We start from the raw sequence: 19,589 nt of genomic DNA, 5'->3' as shown, positions 1-19,589 counted from the left end.
GGTAAATATAAGTCCCCAAGACATAAGTCCTCTGGCTGCTCATTGCCTGTTGAGCCCTGGATCTCAGCAGAGTTGCAGCCAACACCTACTCTCCAGTTCAGCAGACTCGCGCTGGGCAACTAACAAAAGGATGATGGACAACGCCCAACCCGAGAAGCAAGATTATCTTCAACTGCAAGCAAGACAGTTCCATCCTAAAAGAGGACGAGCAGGACAACGAGCTGGCACAACAAGAGACACGAGGAAAACACAGTGTCAGACACAACAAAGCAGGGAACGGAGGTGGCTCAGGCGATCAGGCGCTTCCCTCCCACATCGGAGGTCCCGGGTTTGGTTCCCGGTGCCTCCTGAAAAGAAGACAAGGACACAGGAAATACAAAACCTCAAGGGGTGGGGAGAAAAAAATAAAACAAATCTTAAAAAGTAAGTAAGTACATTGTTCTGCCTAAAGTTAGCATATACATTCTTAAAGTTATATGCGTGGACAGGAAGAAATAAGAAGTGTATGTAATAATCAGTCCATTTGGGTGAATGTGGAAAGAAAAATAAAACTAAATATAACCAACAGCTTTAACACCTACCTGTGCTGGGCTTAGACTTGGTCCCATAAAAGGTTAATAGTTTGTGGACCCCAGAAGATGGACTTGTGGGAGAAGCTCCCAGATGAAAGGAGATTCTTGGGCCGAAGAATGAAGTGCTAAGTAGAAACCTGACCCATCAGAGAAATTCATCTGGGAGTAATTTTACTAATTCACAACCTTAGCACCTAACTCTTGGTGTTTTCTTCTAACAAGGAGAGGCAATTTAGAGGTGTGTGTATGTGTACATATGTGTAGGGAGATTCAGATTTTACCAAATGTCTTTTTTTTTTTTAAGATTTATTTATTTATTTATCTCCCCTTTCCCCCCTCCCACCCCGGTTGTCTGTTCTCTGTATCTATTTGCTGCATTTTCTTTGTCCACTTCTGTTGTTGTCAATGGCATGGGAGTTTCTTTTCGTTGCGTTATCTTGCTGTGTCAGCTCTCCGTGTGTGCGGCGCCATTCCTGGGCAGGCTGAACTCTCTTTCACACTGGGCAGCTCTCCTTACGGGGTGCACTCCTTGCGCATGAGGCTCCCCTACATGGGGGACACCCATGCGTGGCAGGGCACTCCTTGCGTGCATCAGCACTGCACGTGGGCCAGCTGCACATGGGTCAAGGGGGCCCGGGGTTTGAACCGCGGACCTCCCATGTGGTAGACAGACGCCCTAACCACTGGGCCAAGTCCGCCGCCCCGAATGTCTTTAAAAATCAGCATTGTCTTTAAATCTTAAGAGCAAACATTCCCTCGCTTCTCATTTGATGTGATTTATTCCTTATAAAGCATGATACTTGCAAATTCATTAGCGTGGCTGAGTTGAGGGGACAGGATAGAATTTACTATATGTGCCTTAAGCATGGTTACTCTGCTAATTTGGGGCAAATTATCATATCCCCAATTATCAATTTATCAATTATATGTACCTTTAATATGCGAACTAAAACTACATGTCTGAAAATCTGATTCCTAACTAGTGGGTATTAATAGAAATTTAATTCACTATTGGGGTTAACTCTCAACAGAGAATCGGAGGGGTAATCAAGGTAAGTATCCGTAAATAAAATACACCATAAAATATTAATAATTATCTATATTTAATTAAGGAAAAATAATACTAACTCCTTGTTGAAAATTTGAAAAGTCTAAAAAAAAGCAACCAAAATCCTATCTCTAGAGAGAATTCCTGCTAAAGGGGTGAAGTTTTCCTCTCATCCTTTTTCTACGCATATGTGTATGTTCTTGCAAAGGTGCGGTGATATAACAGAGTATTATATTTTACTATCATTCCTTGTATTTCTTTAGCCCTTAAAGTTAGATTTTTTTTCCTGAGGTACATGGGATATATTCTTTTTTATTGTTAAAGCTTTCTCCAGTGAATTCCAATACCTGAAACATTTGATTTGATTTGACTCCACTGCTGGCCATAGTTTGAGCCCAGCACTCGCGTCCTGTTCACCGCAAAGGAAGCGCCTTTGTTTGGAGCCACCCACGTGTCGTTAGTGTCAAGGTCAGGCTGTACCTGCACCCAGATCTTCTTAGGCTTTAGTTCCTTGTCAGGCTCTCCAGGGAAGCATCAAAAATAACTGTCTCCAGGAAGAGACCCGTTAGAAGGAGCCAAGATTTCGACACTCTCTGGTAAACTAGCGCATCGCCACTGCTTGAGCTAGTACTCCCTCGTCTCTGCAGGCTTGAGGTCACAAAGGAAAGTAAGTCATCATCTGATTTTGCATCTGTTCAAGAGGAATATGACTCACCAGGCCACTGACAACTCTTTTTGGGGCTGTTTCTCCAACATCTACTTCTATATACAAAGGATCCTCGTCGGGGTGTTTTCAGGCCGTGATGATACAATCAGTTTTAAGAACCAGACAGGAAGCATCTATTGCCTTAGAATCACTACTTCCTGCTACTGATTACTGCTGTTTTTTCTCCTTCTCTCCTTTCTTTTCAATTTTTTCTTTCACCTTCTCTTCCCCTTCTCTCCCTCCATGTATCTGTTCATTGGCACCAGAAGCTAAAGTTGTTATTGGTGTAGACTGTACCACATTTTCAGAAAGTGTGGAATTAGCTTGCAGCAGACTACCAGATGGGACTGGTATTGGCTTCACTCCATTTCGAATGTCTGCCTGAATTAGCACTTGTTTCAGTTCTTCAATTTCTTTCTTTAGCGTTTTCAACATGAAGTTTCTTCTCTTCTTTCAAAGTTGCCTGCAAAATTGCTTTCTCAAAAAGAGCAACTTGGGGAGCGGATGTAGCTCAAGTGGTTGAGCGCCTGCTGCCCATGTATGAGGTCCTGGGTTCAATCTCCGGTACCTCCTAAAAAAAACAAACAAACCACAGCTTGCTGCTTAAGATATCCAATCATCTGATCTGCCTCTACATCCTTTCGATGTTCTGCAGAAGAGCATCATTGGTTGTCATCTTGGCCAAAAGACGGAAGGAAATCGTGAAGAGGGGGGCAGTAGTTCCCAAGCAGCTTCAGCCGCCACGCAGGCAGAGGGCCCCCGCATTTGATGGCAGCAGGGAAGCACCCAACTCTGTGCCTCCACTCAACACCTGAGCATTCCACAATTAAACCCCAAAGCCTGTTGTTGCCCCTTCCATTGCGCAGTCCTGTTCACCAGCCACTTCATGTAACCTGCCTTCCATTCTCTCCCCAATATCAACCTTCCACACACCTCTTCCTCGGTCCCTACATTTTATCACCAGGTTCAGGCAAGGAGCAAGAAGTAGGAAAAAGTAAGAGTCTTAATAGCTCCATAATGCGCCATCATGTGGGCGTACCATAATTATTTCATTTCACCCCTGATATTGTAGCCAGCATTCACTGAGCAAATGGTAAGTGCTGTGGGATGTGCTGGGAGATGAGGACTCAGTGATGGATGAAGACAGAGTCCTTCTCAGGAGCCTTACCTTCTAGTGCTGGAGGCGAACATGGACCACTGCAGCGTGCCGTGGTAAGACTGACTTGGGGATGGTGAGAGAGCCACCAGCTGATAGGTAAGTGGCCATGTGAATCATGAGTTAATGGGGATGACATCGGAGGGAGCAGGTGGGAAGACAAAAGGACCAAGGTAAAGTGATCCAACGTGGGAACCACTCAAATCTGCAGACACTCGCTTCCAGCCACGTATCTCTAACTCACTTCTCTAACAGGCATTCAGATTCAAAACTGAACCACTATTCCCACTCCCCACCAAATCCCTCAGCCCTCAAAGCCAAGGGCGTGGGACAGGCAGGCGAGTTATGAAATCAGATGGGTGGGCAGGACGGAGGCTGGGAAGACGAGGCACTCCGGGGGAGAGGGGAGGGCACCCAGGGGCCAGGACAGAGTCCGAGGATACAGTCGCCTGGGCAGGTGCTGCCCTAAGCTGGGCTGGAAACAAAACTGGCCAACTCAGGAGGGTTCATCTTGGCAGCGAGAGTGGGTTTTTGTACCTGTGGACTGACATAAACCCATGCTGAAGCACCCACTCTTTTCACTCCTCTTTTTAAAAGGGGACTTGGCCCAGTGGTTAGGGCATCCATCTACCACATGGAAAGTCTGCTGTTCAAACCCCGGGCCTCCTTGACCCGTGTGGAGCTGGCCCATGTGCAGTGCTGATGCACGCAAGAAGTGCCCTGCCACGCAGGGGTGTCCCCCGCGTAGGGGAGCCCCACGCTCAAGGAGTGCACCCCATAAGGAGAGCCGCCCAGCGCGAAAGAAAGTGCAGCCTGACCAGGAATGGTGCTGCCCACACGGAGAGCTGACACAGCAAGATGACGCAACAAAAAGAAACACAGATTCCCGTGCCGCTGATAAGGATAGAAGTGGTCGCAGGGAATAAACAAAAAAATAAATCTTTAAAAAATAAAGAAATAAAAGCAGCATGGTTTCCTCCCCGATAGGTTCTATTCTGTGTAGCTTCTTCTCTTCATTTCTCTGAAAAGACACAGCCTGGGACATCACTGTCCCCTTGTGGGTCTTCTGGGACTCCGTGTAAACTGCCTGGGTCTGCCCCCCAGGGCACACTTACAAGCCTGGAGCCCCCCTCCCTGAGCACTGCCCCCCCGCGGCTCCTCAGCCCGTTTCCTGTGCCTGCTCTTCTCACCATCTCCAGTGGGCGTCCCTTTGCCCTCCGCTGCAGTGGGGTACTTTGCACCAAGGCCAGCCACTGACTGCTCGGGGAGCCAGAAGTTCTGCTCTTTTTTTTTTTAACATTGATTTTTTCAGTTTTTATAATTTTTTTAAATGATACTCAGATGACATAAATGTTGCATAGACTTACGTAGGGGGTTCCCATATGCCCCATCCCCACACCGCCCACATTTTCCCACACTGGCAACATCTTTCATTAGTGTGGTACAGTCATCACAATTGATGAGCACATTTTAAAGTTCTACTCTTCAAGCCACTTGCCCCCACAACCCTCAGGGCTCATTCTAGGTGGCCGAAGGAAGAGACGGGCATGCTACCCCGGATCACTGTCGGGGAGACGTGCAGGAAATCCACGGAGCCTCACGAGAGGAAACTACGAGGTTAGCTTTAGATTTGGGGTATTTCTTTTATCACTCCATGATGTGTGGAGCTGTGATGAGGATTACACTCCACTAGGTAGTCAAGAAACCCACCAGCACTGACTCTTTTTTTTAAAGGGGCTTGAACCGGGGACCTCGTACATGGGAGGCAGGTGCTCAACCACTTGAGCTACATCTGCCCCCAGTACTGGCTCTTCAGAGACAGGTCAAGTGCCCAGCACGGAGTGCAGATAAATGCTATTTTTCCTAACAGTGCTCCCTTTAAGGAATGGAAAACCATGAAAGAAAAGGCATGGAGGGAAGCGGACTTGGCCCAATGGATAGGGCATCTGCCTACCACACGGGAGGTCCGAGGTTCAAACCCCGGGCCTCCTTGACCCGTGTAGAGGTGGCCCATGCGCAGTGCTGATGCACGCAAGGAGTGCCGTGCCACGAAGGGCGGTCCCCCCATGTAGGGGAGCTCCACGCACAAGGAGTGCGCCCCGTAAGGAAAGCCGCCCAGCGCGAAAGAAAGTGCAGCCTGCCCAGGAATGGTGCTGCACACACGGAGAGCTGACACAGCAAGATGACGCGACAAAAAGAAACACAGATTCCCCGTGCCTCTGATAAGGATAGAAGTGGTCACAGAAGAACACACAGCAAATGGACACAGAGAGCAGACAATGGGGGGGAAGGGGAAGAGATAAATAAAAAATAAATAAAAAATAAATTTTTAAAAATTATCTATTAAAAAAAGAAAAGAAAAGGCGTGGACATTTACGTTTGCGGCTTATCAGTTAGTTGGTTGGTCAGCCAGTCAGTCAACAAACACGTGCTGAGCTCCTGCTGCGTTTCAGGCACATGCACATCCAGACGAGGTCCCTGCTCTCCTAAGACGACTTAGCTCATCTCTTCAGGTACAGGAGCAAAAGAAAGAGGGGATGGTGATGAAGAGCAACTTTGAGCGTGGACCAAAGGAAAACGGGCCTCCGGGTACCTGGTCAAGAAGAAAAGGACTAAAGTACCAAAGGAGGGTGCCTGGGGTGGCGGGACACAGGGACAGAGACTGGTTAGTTCAACGGGGAGGCAGCGATGGCTGAAGAAACGGGCTGAGTGTAAGTGGGCTCGGGCCAGATCCCCCCAGCTAGGATGTGGGGAGCCCCAAAACTACTCACACCTTTTTAGCTATGAAGCTTTGTGCAATTGGATGCCACCAAGTTAGAGCTCCCCACTTGAAATTTACCCTCAGTAGAGATGCGCTGTGTCACTGTCAAGCGGCAGAGTGACGTCTCTGAACATGATGAACCATGGCAGATTGCAGCTCTCTCCGGTTCACCTCGCTCAACACCTTCGGGCTCTCGGCACACCTGCGGGACGGCTGCCCCCAGGACCCCAGGGGCCGCGTGGCTGTTTGCCCGTGGGGGCAGCAGAGGATCAGGAAGAGGGCAGGATTGTCCAGCGTCTCCAGGGTGGAGCCGAGCCCTCGCGGCTTCGAGTCGCAGGCGGGCTGGCAGGAAGTCGCTGCAGGGTTGGAGCTCAGCCGCAGGCAGTCGGCCCTGAGCTGGAGTTTGGGATCAGCTGAGAACGACGTCGGGGTAGAGACAAGTTGGAAGCGCGTCAAGGAGCAGGGAAGCGAGTCTGGGCAGTGCCTTGGGAAGGAATATGTCACAGCACAGACGTGGGCAGGCACCGCAGCCACGAGCCGCGGGTGCCTCCGGGGCCAGAGCCTGGACTGGAGCGTGCGGTGGGTGTGAAAGGCACACTGGGTGCTGAAGGCTTCCTAAAAGAAGGTGCGAAGGACCTCTCATTCATACAGTTCTACAGTGATGACATACCGACATGATAGTATTTTGGATGTTTGGGTCGGGGTAAATAAAATACACAATTTCACCTGTTTCTTTTTCATTTTTAAAATATGGCGACTAGAGATTTCAAAAAACTTTTACTGTGGTCACATCAATAAAACAAAGTTTCCCATCTGAACCACTTTCAAGTATACAGTTCAGTGGTGTAGATTACATTCACAGCATTGAGCTACCTTCTCCACCACCCATTACCAAAGCTTTTCCATCGCCTCAAACAGAAACTCTGAACCCACTAAGCATTAACTTGCCACCCCTATAATCTACTTTCTGTCTCTATGAATTTGGATATTTTAGTTATTTCATATAAGTGAAATCATACAATATCTGTCCTTTTGTGGCTGGCTTATTTTACTCAGTATGATGTCTTCAAGTTTTAACCATGCCGTAACACGTATCAGAGCTTCCTTCCTTTCACAGGTGAATTCTATTCCATTGTAAATATATACCACACTTTGCTGATCTATTCATCCTCTGCTGGACACCTGGGTAGCTTCCACCTTTTGGCTGTTATGAATAAAGCTGCTATGAGCACCGGTGTACTAATATCTATTTGAATCCCTACTTTTAGTTCTTTGGGGTAAAGTGGGATTGCTGGATCATGTGGTAATTTTATACCCAACTTTCTGAGGAAACACCAAACTGATTTCTACAGTGGCTGTACCATTTTACATGCCCATCTACAAAGCACAAGGATTCCTGTTTCTCTGCAGCTACTAGGAAATTTGTATTTCACACATGGCTCACATTTGATATCAGACAGCACTGGTCTAGATCTGAATCCTAGTTTATACCACTAGTTTACATGAAATAAAAGGGAATGGAAAATATTAAATGGTATCGTAGAAATGCATAGAAATAGCTAGATCCAGAATGTGGGAAATTACCCAGTTCCTTTAGCAAATTGGCTGCCACTTGGCTAAAAAGAAAAAAAGGAAAAAAGAGGGAGAAGGAGCAAGAACTGAAAAGAGACTTAAGACTGTACTTAAGATGAATACATATGTGAATATCCTTGTTCTTAGGGAACGCACATGAATATATTAAGTGCTCAATGAGCATGATGTATACAACCTACACTCGAGTGTTGAGAAAATGAACTGATAAGTAGCTAGATACATGGAGTGTCTGATGGATAGATGGAAAAGATATAGCAAATGTGGCAAAATGTTAAAATCAGTGGATCTGGGTATCTGACGGGATAAGGATATGTTGGAATTCTCTATAGGGGGCTGTATTAGTCTTGTAAATGTCATGTAAATTTGAAATTATTTCAAAATAAAAAGTTTGAAACTTAAAAAAAGAGAACTAAGAAGCCTATTAATCAAATGCAGTGGGTCGACCTAGTTTGGATCCTAAGTTGAACAACCCAACTCTAAAATGGCATTTCCTGGGCAATCGGGGAAATTTGAACAATGCCTGGATAATTATAGATTATACTGCAGAGTTAATGTGAATTTTGTTAGGTAAGATAAGGAGACTGCAATTTTTTAAGAGGTTTTATCTATTAGAGATTCGTGCAGAAAGTTTTAAGGCTGAAATAACGTAATATTGGGGAGTTGCTTTAAAATAAGCCAGGGGAGAAAGTGGGCCGGGGTGTACTTGAAGAAGATTGGCAATGTGTTGAACATTTGGGAAGCTGGGCAATAGGCACAGGGTTTTATTATACTGTTCTAGCTCTTTTGATCCATGTTTGACATTTTCCATAACAAAAAATGTTAATAAAATATTTTAAAGAGTACAGAGAGCGGGGTTGATTACAAAGGGTAGCATGAAGGAATTTCCGAGGTATGTGATATTAATCTTGTGTGGCAACTTGGCCAGTTATTTCATCCCACACTAACGTAGGTGTTGCTATGAAGCTATTTTGTAGATGTGGTTAACATCTATAACCATGTACTAGTCAGCCAAAGGAGTGTTGATGCAAAATACCAGAAATGGGTTGGTTTTTATAAAGGGTATTTTTTTTGTCTTTATTTTTTTAATGTTACATTAAAAAAATATGGGGTCCCCATATACCCCCCACTCCCCTCACCCCACTCCTCCCCTAACAACAATCTCCTCCATCATCATGGGACATTAATTGCGTTTGGTGAATACATCTCTGAGCACCGCTGTACCTCAATGTCAATGGTCCACACCATAGCCCACACTCTCCCACAGTCCACCCAGTGGGCCATGGGAGGACATAGAATGTCCGGTAACTGTCCCTGCAGCACCACCCAGGACAATTCCAAGTCCCGAAAACGCCTCCACATCACACCTCTTCCTCCCACTCCCTACCCCCAGCAGCCACCATGGCCACTTTCTCCACACCAATGCCACATTTTCTTCGATTACTAATCACAATAGTTCATGAATAGAATATCAGTAAGTCCACTCTAATCCATACTCTATTCCTCCATCCTGTGGACCTTAGAATGGTTGTGTCCACTCCACATCTATATCAAGGGGGGGTTAGACTCCACATGGATGCTGGATGAAATCCTCCTGCTTTCAGTTGTAGGCACTTATAAAGGGTATTTATTTGGGGTAGGAGCTTACAGATACCAGGCCATAAAGCATAAGTTACTTCCCTCACCAAGTCTATTTTTACTTGTTGGAGCAAGATGGCTGCTGATGGCTGTGAGGCTTCAGGCTTCCTGGGTTCCTTTCTTCCAGGGTCTTGCTTCTCTCTGAGCTCAAGGTTCCTCTCTTCCTGGGGCTTGCTTCTCTTTCCTCTGTGCACTTACTTCCTGGGGTGTGAGCTTAAGGCTTCAGCATCAAACTCCAACATCAAAACTCCAATACCAAAAACCCTTCAACTCTGTCCTTTGCCATGCCTTTTATCTGTGAGTCTCCACCCACCAAGGGGTGGGAACTCAACGCCCTAATGACGCAGCCCAATCAAAGCCTTAAGCACGCAAAGGTACAGACCAGTTTACAAACATAACACAATATCTATTTTTGGAATTCATAACCATATCAGACTGCTACAAACCAGCTGACATTAAGTGAAGGAGATTAGCCTAAAAAATATGAGTGGGACACAACCAATTAAATAATTAAGCCTCATCCAATCAGTTGAAGGCCTTAAGGGCGAAAACTGAGGTTTCTCAGAGAAGAAATTCTGCCCTGAGACCATAGCATCAGATCCCGTCTGGGCTCTGGGCTTCTGGCCTGCCAGTCTGCCCTACATTTTGGACTTGCCAGCCCTCACACTCATGAGAGTGACGCTGCTTCTGCTTCCACAGCTGTGGCCACCCCAAGTGACAGCCTTCCCCCCTCCCCCTCTGTTCTCTGTAGTTCTTCTCTCCGTGGCATCCACTCAGAGCTCCGGCTTCCTCACAGTGCCTGCCTTCTCCCTGCCCCCTTCACCTCTGCTCCCTCTTCCAGCTGACTGACTCACTCCTGTAACCTCTGACTTAAATTCCTGTGGAAACATCATGGCTCCTGCCTGGTGATGCCTTCCTGACAAACCTCCCCAGAGGCTACCGGCTGCCCTTGTTTGGGTGGTCTGCCTCATCACAGGACAGGGAGGCAGGGGATGGGCTCCCAACACGGCCACAGTCTCGGGGTGAGGAACCATCTAGAGCTCCTCCCTCAGCACGAGGCTATGGGCAGGGCCCCCTTGGAAAGAGACTGCGTGTGACAAACGCTGAGGTTTGACCTTAAGGCATCAGGGGCTGGCTGAACATTTTAAATGAAACGGTGTGGAGTGCTTGGTATGATGCCTGAACATAGTAAAGCCCTTGGCTATTTTAAAGTTTTTATTGTTATTATCACCATAAAAATGATAGTCCTTCTACCTACACTGGCTCAAGAAGAAACAGAAGATCTCAACAGACCAATAATAAGAGACTGAATCAGTCATCAAAAATCTCCCAAAAAAGAAAAGCCCAGGACCAGATGGCCACACAGGTGAATTTTACCAAACATTCAGAGAAGAAACAACACTGATCCTATACAAACTCTCCCAAAAAATCGAAAAGGAGGGAACACTTCCTAACTCATTCTATGATGCCAGCATCACCCTAAGACCAAAGCCAGACAAAGATACCACAAGAAAAGAGAATCTAAATGTTCTTTATGAATATAGATGCAAAATCATTAACAAAATATTAGCAAACAGAATCTAACAGCACATTAAGACAATTATATACCATAATCAAGTGGGATTTATCCCAGATATGCAAGGGTAGTTCAACATTAAAAAAATCACATAATGTTATTAATACAATGAAGGGGGAAAAAAACATGTTATCATCTCAACTGATGCAGAAAAGGTATTTGACAAAATCCAGCACCCATTCTTGATAAAAACACTCAGAAAACAAGGACCAGAAGGAAACGTACTCCACATGATAAGAGGCATATATAAAACCCACTACTACCATCATACTCAGTGGTAAAAAAATGAAAGCTGTCTCTTTAAGATCAGAAACAAGAAAAAGATACCCACTATCACCATTATTCGACATTGTACTGGAAGTTTTAGCAAAAGCAATTAGACAAGAAAAGAAGAAATGAAAGGCATACAAACTGGAAAGGAAGAAGTAAAAGTTTCTTTATTTGCAGATGACATGATCATACACATAGAAAATCCTGAAAAATCCACAACAAAGCCACTAGAACTAATAAGGTAGTTCAGCAAAGTGATGGAATACAAGACCAACATGCAAAAGTCAGTACTGTTTCTATAAGCTAGTAATGGTAAATTTGAAGAGGAAATCAAGGAAAAATCAATGCATTTACAACAGCAACCAAAAGAATCAAATGTCTAGGATGAAAAGGACGTGTCCACAGAAAACTATAAAACATTGCAAAAATAAATCAAAGACCTAAATAAATGGAAGGCATTCCATATTCATAGATTGGAAGACTAAATACTGTTACAATATTAATTTTACCCAAAGTGATTTATTTACACATTCAATGCAATCCCAATCAAAATTCCACAGCCTTCCTTCTAGAAATGGTAAAGGCAATCATTAAATCCATATGGATGGGAAAGGGACCCCAAATAGGCAAAATCATCTTCAAAAAGAATAATGAAGTTGGAGGACTCATACATCCCAATCTTAAAACTTATTATAAAGCTACAGTAATCAAAACAGCATGGGGGAGCAGATTTGGCTCAACTGATAGAACCTCTGCCTACCACATGGGAGGTCCAGAGTTCAAACCCAGGGCCTCCTGACCCATGTGGCGAGCTGGCCCATGCGCAGTGCTGATGTGCACAAAGAGTGCTGGGCCACACAAGGGCGTCCCCCACATAGGGGAGCCCCCCACACAAGGAATGTGCCCCTCAAGGAGAGCCGCCCCGCATGAAAAAAGTGCAACCTGCCCAGGAGTGGCACCGCACACATGGAGAGCTGACACAGCAAGATGATGCAACAAAAAGAGACACAGATTCCTGGTGCCACTGACAAGAATGCAAGCGGACACACACAACGAATGGACACAGAGAGCAGACAACTGAGGGGGTGCGGAGAAGAAGAATTTTTTAAAAAATCTTTGAAAAAAACACAAAAAAACAGCATGGTACTGGGAAAAGGACAGACATACAGACCACTGAAATTGAACTGAGAATTCAGAAATAAACCCTCGCATCTATGGCCAATTGATATTTTTGTATATATCTATCTACCTACCTACCTATCATCTACTGAGGTATATACAGTTAGGTTGTTTCTCTTCGTAATGAAGATTAGGGTTTATTTTTAACATCTTTGTTGAATTTAAAAAATATAAAACATGAACATGGTTCAAAAGTTAAAACTAGGGAGCAGATACGGCTCAAGCAATTGGGTGCCCGTCTCCCACATGAGAGGTCCCAGGTTCGGTTCCTGTGCCTCCTTAAGAACATGAACAGACAATGCAATGAGCAGATGCCACAACCAGCAGACGCTGCAACCACCACAATGAGCAGATGTTGCAATGAAGAGATGCCACAATCAGTAGGGAGCACAAGAGGCTCGAGCAGTTGGGCTCTTGCCTCCCATATGGGAGGTCCAAGGTTCAGTTCCTGGTGCCTCATAAAGAAGACAAGCAGACAATGAGCAGACACACCATCTTGATGTGGTGGTAGTAGGGGGGGAATAAAAATAAAATAAAATAAATAAAGGATATAGAAAATCATAAATAACAAAAAACATTTTTAAAAAGCTAAAACTAGAAAATAAGGTGTTCTTAGAGAAGTCTCACACTCTTCTAGCCCCATTTGCCCCTTCTTTTATGGGTAACCAAATATATTAGATTCTGGTTTATCTTTATGGTCAATTGATTTCTGACAAGGATGCCAAGTCCACTCAATGGGGAAAGCATAATCATGTCATCAAATGTTGCTGTTAAAATTAAAATGTAGGCAAAGGACTTGAACAGACATTTCTCCAAAGAAGATACACAAAAGGCCAATAAGCACATGAAAAGATGCTCAAAGTCATTAGCCAAATCAAATGTAAATCAAAAAACCACAATGGGATACCATTTCATACCCATTAGAATGGTTATTGTTAAAAAACAGAAAATAACAAGTATTGGAGAGAATGTGGAGAAATAGGAACACTCACTTCTTATTGGTGCCGTCACTGTGAAAAAGAGTTTGGCTGTTTCTCAGAAAGTTAAGTATAGAATTACCATAGGACCTAGCAAGCCTCCATCTAGGCATATACCCAAGGGACTGGAACAGGTATTTACACTCCAATGTTCACAGCAGCATTACTCACAATTGCCAAAAGATGGAAGCAACCCAAGTGTCCATCAACTAATGAATGGCTAAACGAAATGTAGCACATACATACAGTGGGATATTATTCAGCCCCCCAAAAAGGAATGAAGTTCTGATACATGCAACAACATGGATGAACTGTGAAAATGTCAAGTTGAGTGAAATAAGCCAGATGCGAAAGGACAACTATTGTATGACTTCACTGACACGAAATAATTAGAACAAGCAGATTCAAAGAGTTAGGAACAAGGTTACCAGGGGCCAGGGTGGTAGTAGAGAATGGGGAGTTAGTGCTTAATTGGTAAAGAGTTTCTGTTTGTAGTGATGGAAAAGTTTTGGTGATGGATGGTGGTGATGGTAGCATAACATTGTGAATATAGTCAACATCACTGAATTAATATATGAATGTGGTTAAAAGGGAACATTTTAGGTTATATATATGTTACTGGAATAAAAAATTTAAAGAAAACATAGGACTAAAAAAGTATTGCCCTTAATTATACAATAGAAGATTTAATCAATAATTAAAGCGATCTGAAGAAGCCAGACATCAGATCCCAGGGGTCAGGACTGGTGAAAGTGTAAAGTTAAGCTCTGTGGTCTCCCCGCACAAACCATTTGGCGCCTCATAAACCTATTCCCCATCATATAACTGGAATGATGTGTTAAAGGAGAAAATCATGTGTCTATCCTCATCCTAAGGAGTACAGGATTTCCTTTCAGGGAGGAAAATGTCTTGGAACTGGATAGGCATGATGGTTGCACAATGTTGTGCATGTACTAAATGCCACTTCATTTTCTTGTCGGTTGTGAGATGAAATTACCTAATGCTTCTAAAGCATTTACCCATCATATGGCCAGTCTTCGTGGGTGTTTATTCTTTTGTTGTTAAATTCTCCCTTGGGTAGGTGGTGGTTTCTTACACCTTACACCAAAAGCACAAGCAACAAAAGAAAAAAATGGGTGAATGGACCTCCTCAAACTTAAACACTTTTGTGTTTAAGCATCAAAAGACTTTGTAAAGATGGTGAAGAGGCAACCAACTTCCCCCCCAAAAAATTCTTCTTTGGTGGTATCCTACACATTTTGATTGATTTTATTTTTATTTTAGCTAAAAAAGATTCTAATTTTGGTGTCCTGAATGTATTTCATGACTTAAAAACTACTTTAGATAAATGGAAAATAAATAAGAGAAAATTACTTCAGAAAGAAGTTTCCATACAGTATGGTTTTTTACTCGGTTATTTGTTTGTAATGGAATTATACTGTAGTCTGAAATGGTAAGTTTGCAATTGTGTTCCAATACACAATTCTTTAATCATATAACACTGGATGAGGAAATGTTCTTGCTTTTCTTACATTAAAGCTCTCTCTAGGAGTTTGAACTGGGGATAAAATCCCATTTTCACAGAAGTCCCACTAAGGGGGTGAGCAATCCTGATTCTGATTTCCAAATGAAGAGAAGCGACCCCAAAGTGCAATTTTGCAGGGGAAGATGCTCATATTAGACCTCTGGGGTGGGGGAAGACCCTGAAGATGAGATTTAGGTACCCAGGGAGGAAGATTATGCTACCTGCTGTTTGAAGATTTTAAAACATATGGTAAATTCTCTTTGCTTTAGGTCTTGACTTCGGTTGGGAGACCTGAGCCTGGAGACATTGGAAGGAATAAGCATGGTGTAGTGGAGGCATGTTATAAACACCAGGGGAGCTTTTTAAAAATCGCAGCTGCCCTGTCCATACCCGGGAGCTATTAAGTCTCTGAGGGTAGAGCCAGGGGTTTCCCATGTGCAATCAAGGAACAGTAGTTACGCCTGTGGGCTGCCTTCAGATCCCAGCCCAGCCCCCTACCCAATCCAGCGACCCTACTGGAGGTACTTAACCTCCTTGAAGGTTTCCAGAGGTGATGAAAATAATAGTATCCTTACAGGATTATCAGGAGGTTTAAACAAGATTATCTAGGTAAATCCTCAAAACAAGGCAGGCAGTTCTACAGCAAGTATTAACAGCTTTCTTATTTCCTATTAATTCCTCTTGGAGATACTCCCAGCCATGGTTCCCCCAGCTGACACTCATTCACCTAGTGGGTTTCCTGTATTGCCCTTTAACACTCCCTCCGTCATATATGAGTTCATTTTACAAGTGTTTATTAAATATGCATTTATTTTACTAGGAGTGTGCTTGAGAAACACAGAAGAGCTGTGCACACCCGCCTCACCCCTTGGAATTTAGCTTGGCCTGTGCGTCTGTAATTTCCCAGTCGGAGCTTAAGCATCATGAGATGAGACCCCCACCAGCCCGAGCACCCAGCACCCAGCACTGCGGACTGGAAAGATCGCTGGGCACCACGGTTGGAAGATTGGGTTCTAGTTCTTGCTTTGCCACTCTCCGGCTGGGCTACCAACCCCCACGTCCTCAATAGGTCTGTTTCCAAATCTAAAATAGAGATCCCCCTACCTGACCGTTGAGAAACTGATAGGTGGAGATTCCACAGGCGCTTGCAGAGGTCTTGTCGCCTGGCCGCGTAGCTGCTCGGGAATCAGCGGCCGGGCGCGCCCACCAGGGGGCAGCAGCGGCCGCGCCGGACGTCAGGGCCGGCGCCCCGCCCCTGACCGTGACCGTGACCCCGGGCGGCGGCGCGGGGGCAGCGTGGGCGGCGCGCGCCGCGGCGGGGCCGAGCCATGGGCGCCGAGGCGTCGGGGAGCGCGCGGGCGCTGAGCGAGCTGGCGCGCGAGGCCGAGACCAGCCTGCTCGAGTGCAAGGTGTGCTTCGAGAGGTTCGGGCCGCGGCAGCAGCGGCGCCCGCGCAACCTGCCCTGCGGCCACGTGCTCTGCCTGGCCTGCGTGGCCAGCCTGGCGCACCCGCGGACGCTGGCCCTCGAGTGCCCCTTCTGCCGGCGGGCCTGCCGGGGCTGCGACACCAGCGACTGCCTGCCCGTGCTGCACCTCCTGGAGCTGCTGGGCCCCGCGCCGCGCCCGGCCGCCGCCGCGCGCCCCGCCGCGCCCCGCGCCCCGGGGGCCCTCTCGTGCCACCACGCCTTCGGCGGCTGGGGCACCCTGGTCAACCCCACCGGGCTGGCGCTGTGTCCCAAGACGGGGCGGATCGTGGTGGCGCACGACGGCGAGAGGCGGGTGAAGGTCTTTGACTCCGGGGGAGGCTGTGCGCATCAGTTTGGAGCGAAGGGGGAGGGTGCGCAAGACATCAGGTACCCACTTGATGTCGCCGTCACCAGCGACTGCCACGTGGTCGTCTCCGACGCCGGCGATCGCTCCATCAAAGTGTTTGATCTCTTCGGCCAGATCAAGCTCGTCATTGGGGGGCAGTTCTCCTTACCTTGGGGCGTGGAGACCACCCCTCAAAACCGGGTCGTGGTGACCGATGCGGAGGCAGGGTCCTTGCACCTCCTGGAAGTCGACTTTCCGGAAGGGGTCCTCAGGAGAACTGAGAGGTTGCAAGCGCATCTGTGCAGCCCGCGGGGGGTGGCGGTGTCGTGGCTCACCGGCGCCATCGCGGTGGTAGAGCACCCCCTGGCGCCGGGGGCGCGGAGCTGCACCTCCAGGGTGCGGGTGTTTAGCGCAGGTATGCAGCTCCTCGGCCAGGTGGACACCTTTGGGCTCAGCCTCCTCTTCCCCTGCACAATGACTGCTTCCGCTGTGACCTTTGATCTCCAGGGGAATGTGGTGGTGACCGACACGTCTAGTCAAGCTGTCCTGTGCTTAGGAAAACCCGAGGAGTTTCCAGCGCTACAGCCCATTGTCACTCAGGGGCTTTCCTATCCCGTAGCGCTAACCTACACCAAGGAGAACGCTCTTCTGGTGCTGGACGCCGCAGACCATTCTGTAAAAGTCTTTAAGGCTGACTGCGGTTAGTGGGGCGTGTCAGGAATCAGAAATCCTGGTGCTGCCGCAGGGGAATTGTTGAGCCCTGGGTAAGTGGCCTAGTTTCATCTATCCAAGAGGGATTATTGTAACTGCCAATCTTTCAGAAGTTGTGGCAATGATTAAATAATAATTAAAGCTGCTGTTTCTTGAATAATACTTACTCCCTGTGCTGATTTGCAGGCCTTAACTCATTTAATCCTTGCAACTGCCCGGTGAGGTCATTTCTACTTCAATCCCATTGTAGAGATGAGAGGACTGAGGCCCAGCGAGTTTAAGTAACTTTCCCAAGGTCACACTTCCTTCCTGTGACAGCCACGATTTGATCTCAATTCCAACTCACTACAAAATCTGCTCTTAAAAAAGTAGCAGCTGTAAAATAAAATAAATAAAATTGTGAAGGCACAATCTTTAGTTATTGCTACATGTACCCTATTTAGAAGTTGCTCATTTATTATAGTGAAGTTACTCAAAAAGGCTTTATAAAGGATTGGAGGGGGAAAGGATTTTATGGTGGGCATCAGTTTGGCTTAACTTGTAACTTCTCTGATAGCACATTAGATGGAGTCACCATCGATCCTGAGTTATTTGAATAAGAAAATCAATTGAGCTGCTTATTATTTAAAAGGTAAAATGTCTGTTAGTACCCGTATCTCCTCCACTGTTAACACGCAGGAAATACCACTTGTTGGTTGAAAACGGCCTGTGTTGTTATAAGTTCTAACTGACATAGAATCCATCTGTAAGAGCCAGGGCCGGGCGATGGTCCTGTTATACATATTTATTAATAAGAACGTAAATCACCTTCATAAATTCATGGCAGAGATGATTTCGCTGCCTTTTTATAATCTGTGAGGGGAACTTTTTTTCTGGTCCACCCTAAATTTATCCCGTTTCTTGCAAACACTGTGCACTCAATCAACAAGTGCCTGACCCTAAGTCAGGATTTAGGCCAGTGGTAAACACTTCAATACTTACTGAACTAAAGCTTAGTCTCAACCAAGATAGCACCTGCTGAGTGTTGCAGCTTCTTAAGTGAGTAAGTAGAAATTTCAGGCAAAGTGGCTTCATTGGTTATAAATAGAATTGTTTTGAGCTGGTGTAAACATCATAAAGTTTAGGGCTGTTTGAATAGTAGCAGGATCTGAAAAGCAGCAACAAAAATATCCTTTTTTACCTTTTTGTTTTTATTAGAGCAGTTGTAGGTTTACAGAAACATCATGCTGAAAGTACAGAGTTCCTATATAGCCCCCCCATCCACTGCAGTAGTGTAGTACCTTTGTTAGAATTCATTAAACAATATCATTGGGAAGTAGATGTGGCTCAAGTGATTGAGCTCCCACCTACCACACAGGAGGTCCTAGGTTCAATTCCTGCCGCCTCCTGGAGAAGATAAACAAGACAGTGAGCTGACGCAATGGGCTGCTGCGGTGAGCTGGTGCAACAAGGAGACACAAAGAGGAAACACAATGAGAGACACACCAAAGCAGGGAGTGGAGGTAACTCAAATGATTGAGCACCTCTCTCCCACATGGGAGGTCCTGGGTTCAGTTCCCAGTGCCTCCTAAAGAGAAGATGAGCAGACACAGAGAACACATAGCAAAATGGACACAGAGAGCAGACAGTGGACACAAACAATGGGGGGGATAAATAAATAAATCTTTAAAAATTATTATAATTATGCTATTAATTTTAGTTCACTGTTTACAGTAGGATTCACTCTTTGTGTTGTACAGTTCTGTGGGTTTGTGTGTGTGTGGTGTACCTTAAACTACCTAAAATTTCCCCTTTTTTCCCCTTTTCAAATATACAGTGTTAATTACATATGCAAAGTTTTGCCTCCATCTCTATCATCTATTGCCAAAATTTTCCATTACCCCAAACAGAAATTCCATGGCACTTACACACTAACTCCCCATTCCCTTCCCCCATTTGGCCCCTGGTAACTTGTATTCTAGTTTCTGAATTTACAAGGACACATATTCTTCTTATTTAGTGTAAGGGGGATCATAGAGTATCTGTCCTTTTGTGTCTGGCTTATTTCCCTCCACGTGATGCTTCAAGGC

The 19,589-nt window shown here is 45.7% G+C and overlaps 2 protein-coding genes and 1 pseudogene across 2 annotated transcripts in view; 1 reads left to right on the top strand and 2 right to left on the bottom strand.

Annotated features, from left to right (window-relative positions):
* The window catches only part of KDM1B (lysine demethylase 1B), a 99,776-nt gene extending 83,142 nt beyond the window's left edge, over positions 1 to 16,634 (bottom strand). Inside the window, exon 1 of the mRNA XM_058285286.2 lies at positions 16,103 to 16,634. The gene's annotated coding sequence lies outside the window, so the exon portion shown is untranslated. The remainder of the gene's footprint in view (positions 1 to 16,102) is intronic.
* LOC101417842 (aminoacyl tRNA synthase complex-interacting multifunctional protein 1 pseudogene) lies at positions 288 to 3,002 on the bottom strand (annotated as a pseudogene).
* NHLRC1 (NHL repeat containing E3 ubiquitin protein ligase 1) lies at positions 16,327 to 17,680 on the top strand. The gene has a single exon (XM_004473163.4). The coding sequence runs from the start codon at positions 16,327 to 16,329 to the stop codon at positions 17,512 to 17,514; it is 1,188 nt and encodes a 395-aa protein (XP_004473220.1). The 3' UTR covers positions 17,515 to 17,680.
* Positions 17,681 to 19,589: the final 1,909 nt, after the last annotated feature.

The sequence above is a fragment of the Dasypus novemcinctus genome, chromosome 22 (genome assembly GCF_030445035.2).
Source record: "Dasypus novemcinctus isolate mDasNov1 chromosome 22, mDasNov1.1.hap2, whole genome shotgun sequence".
Classification (NCBI taxonomy): domain Eukaryota; kingdom Metazoa; phylum Chordata; class Mammalia; order Cingulata; family Dasypodidae; genus Dasypus; species Dasypus novemcinctus.
This window is presented reverse-complemented; position numbering and strand designations above follow the sequence as displayed.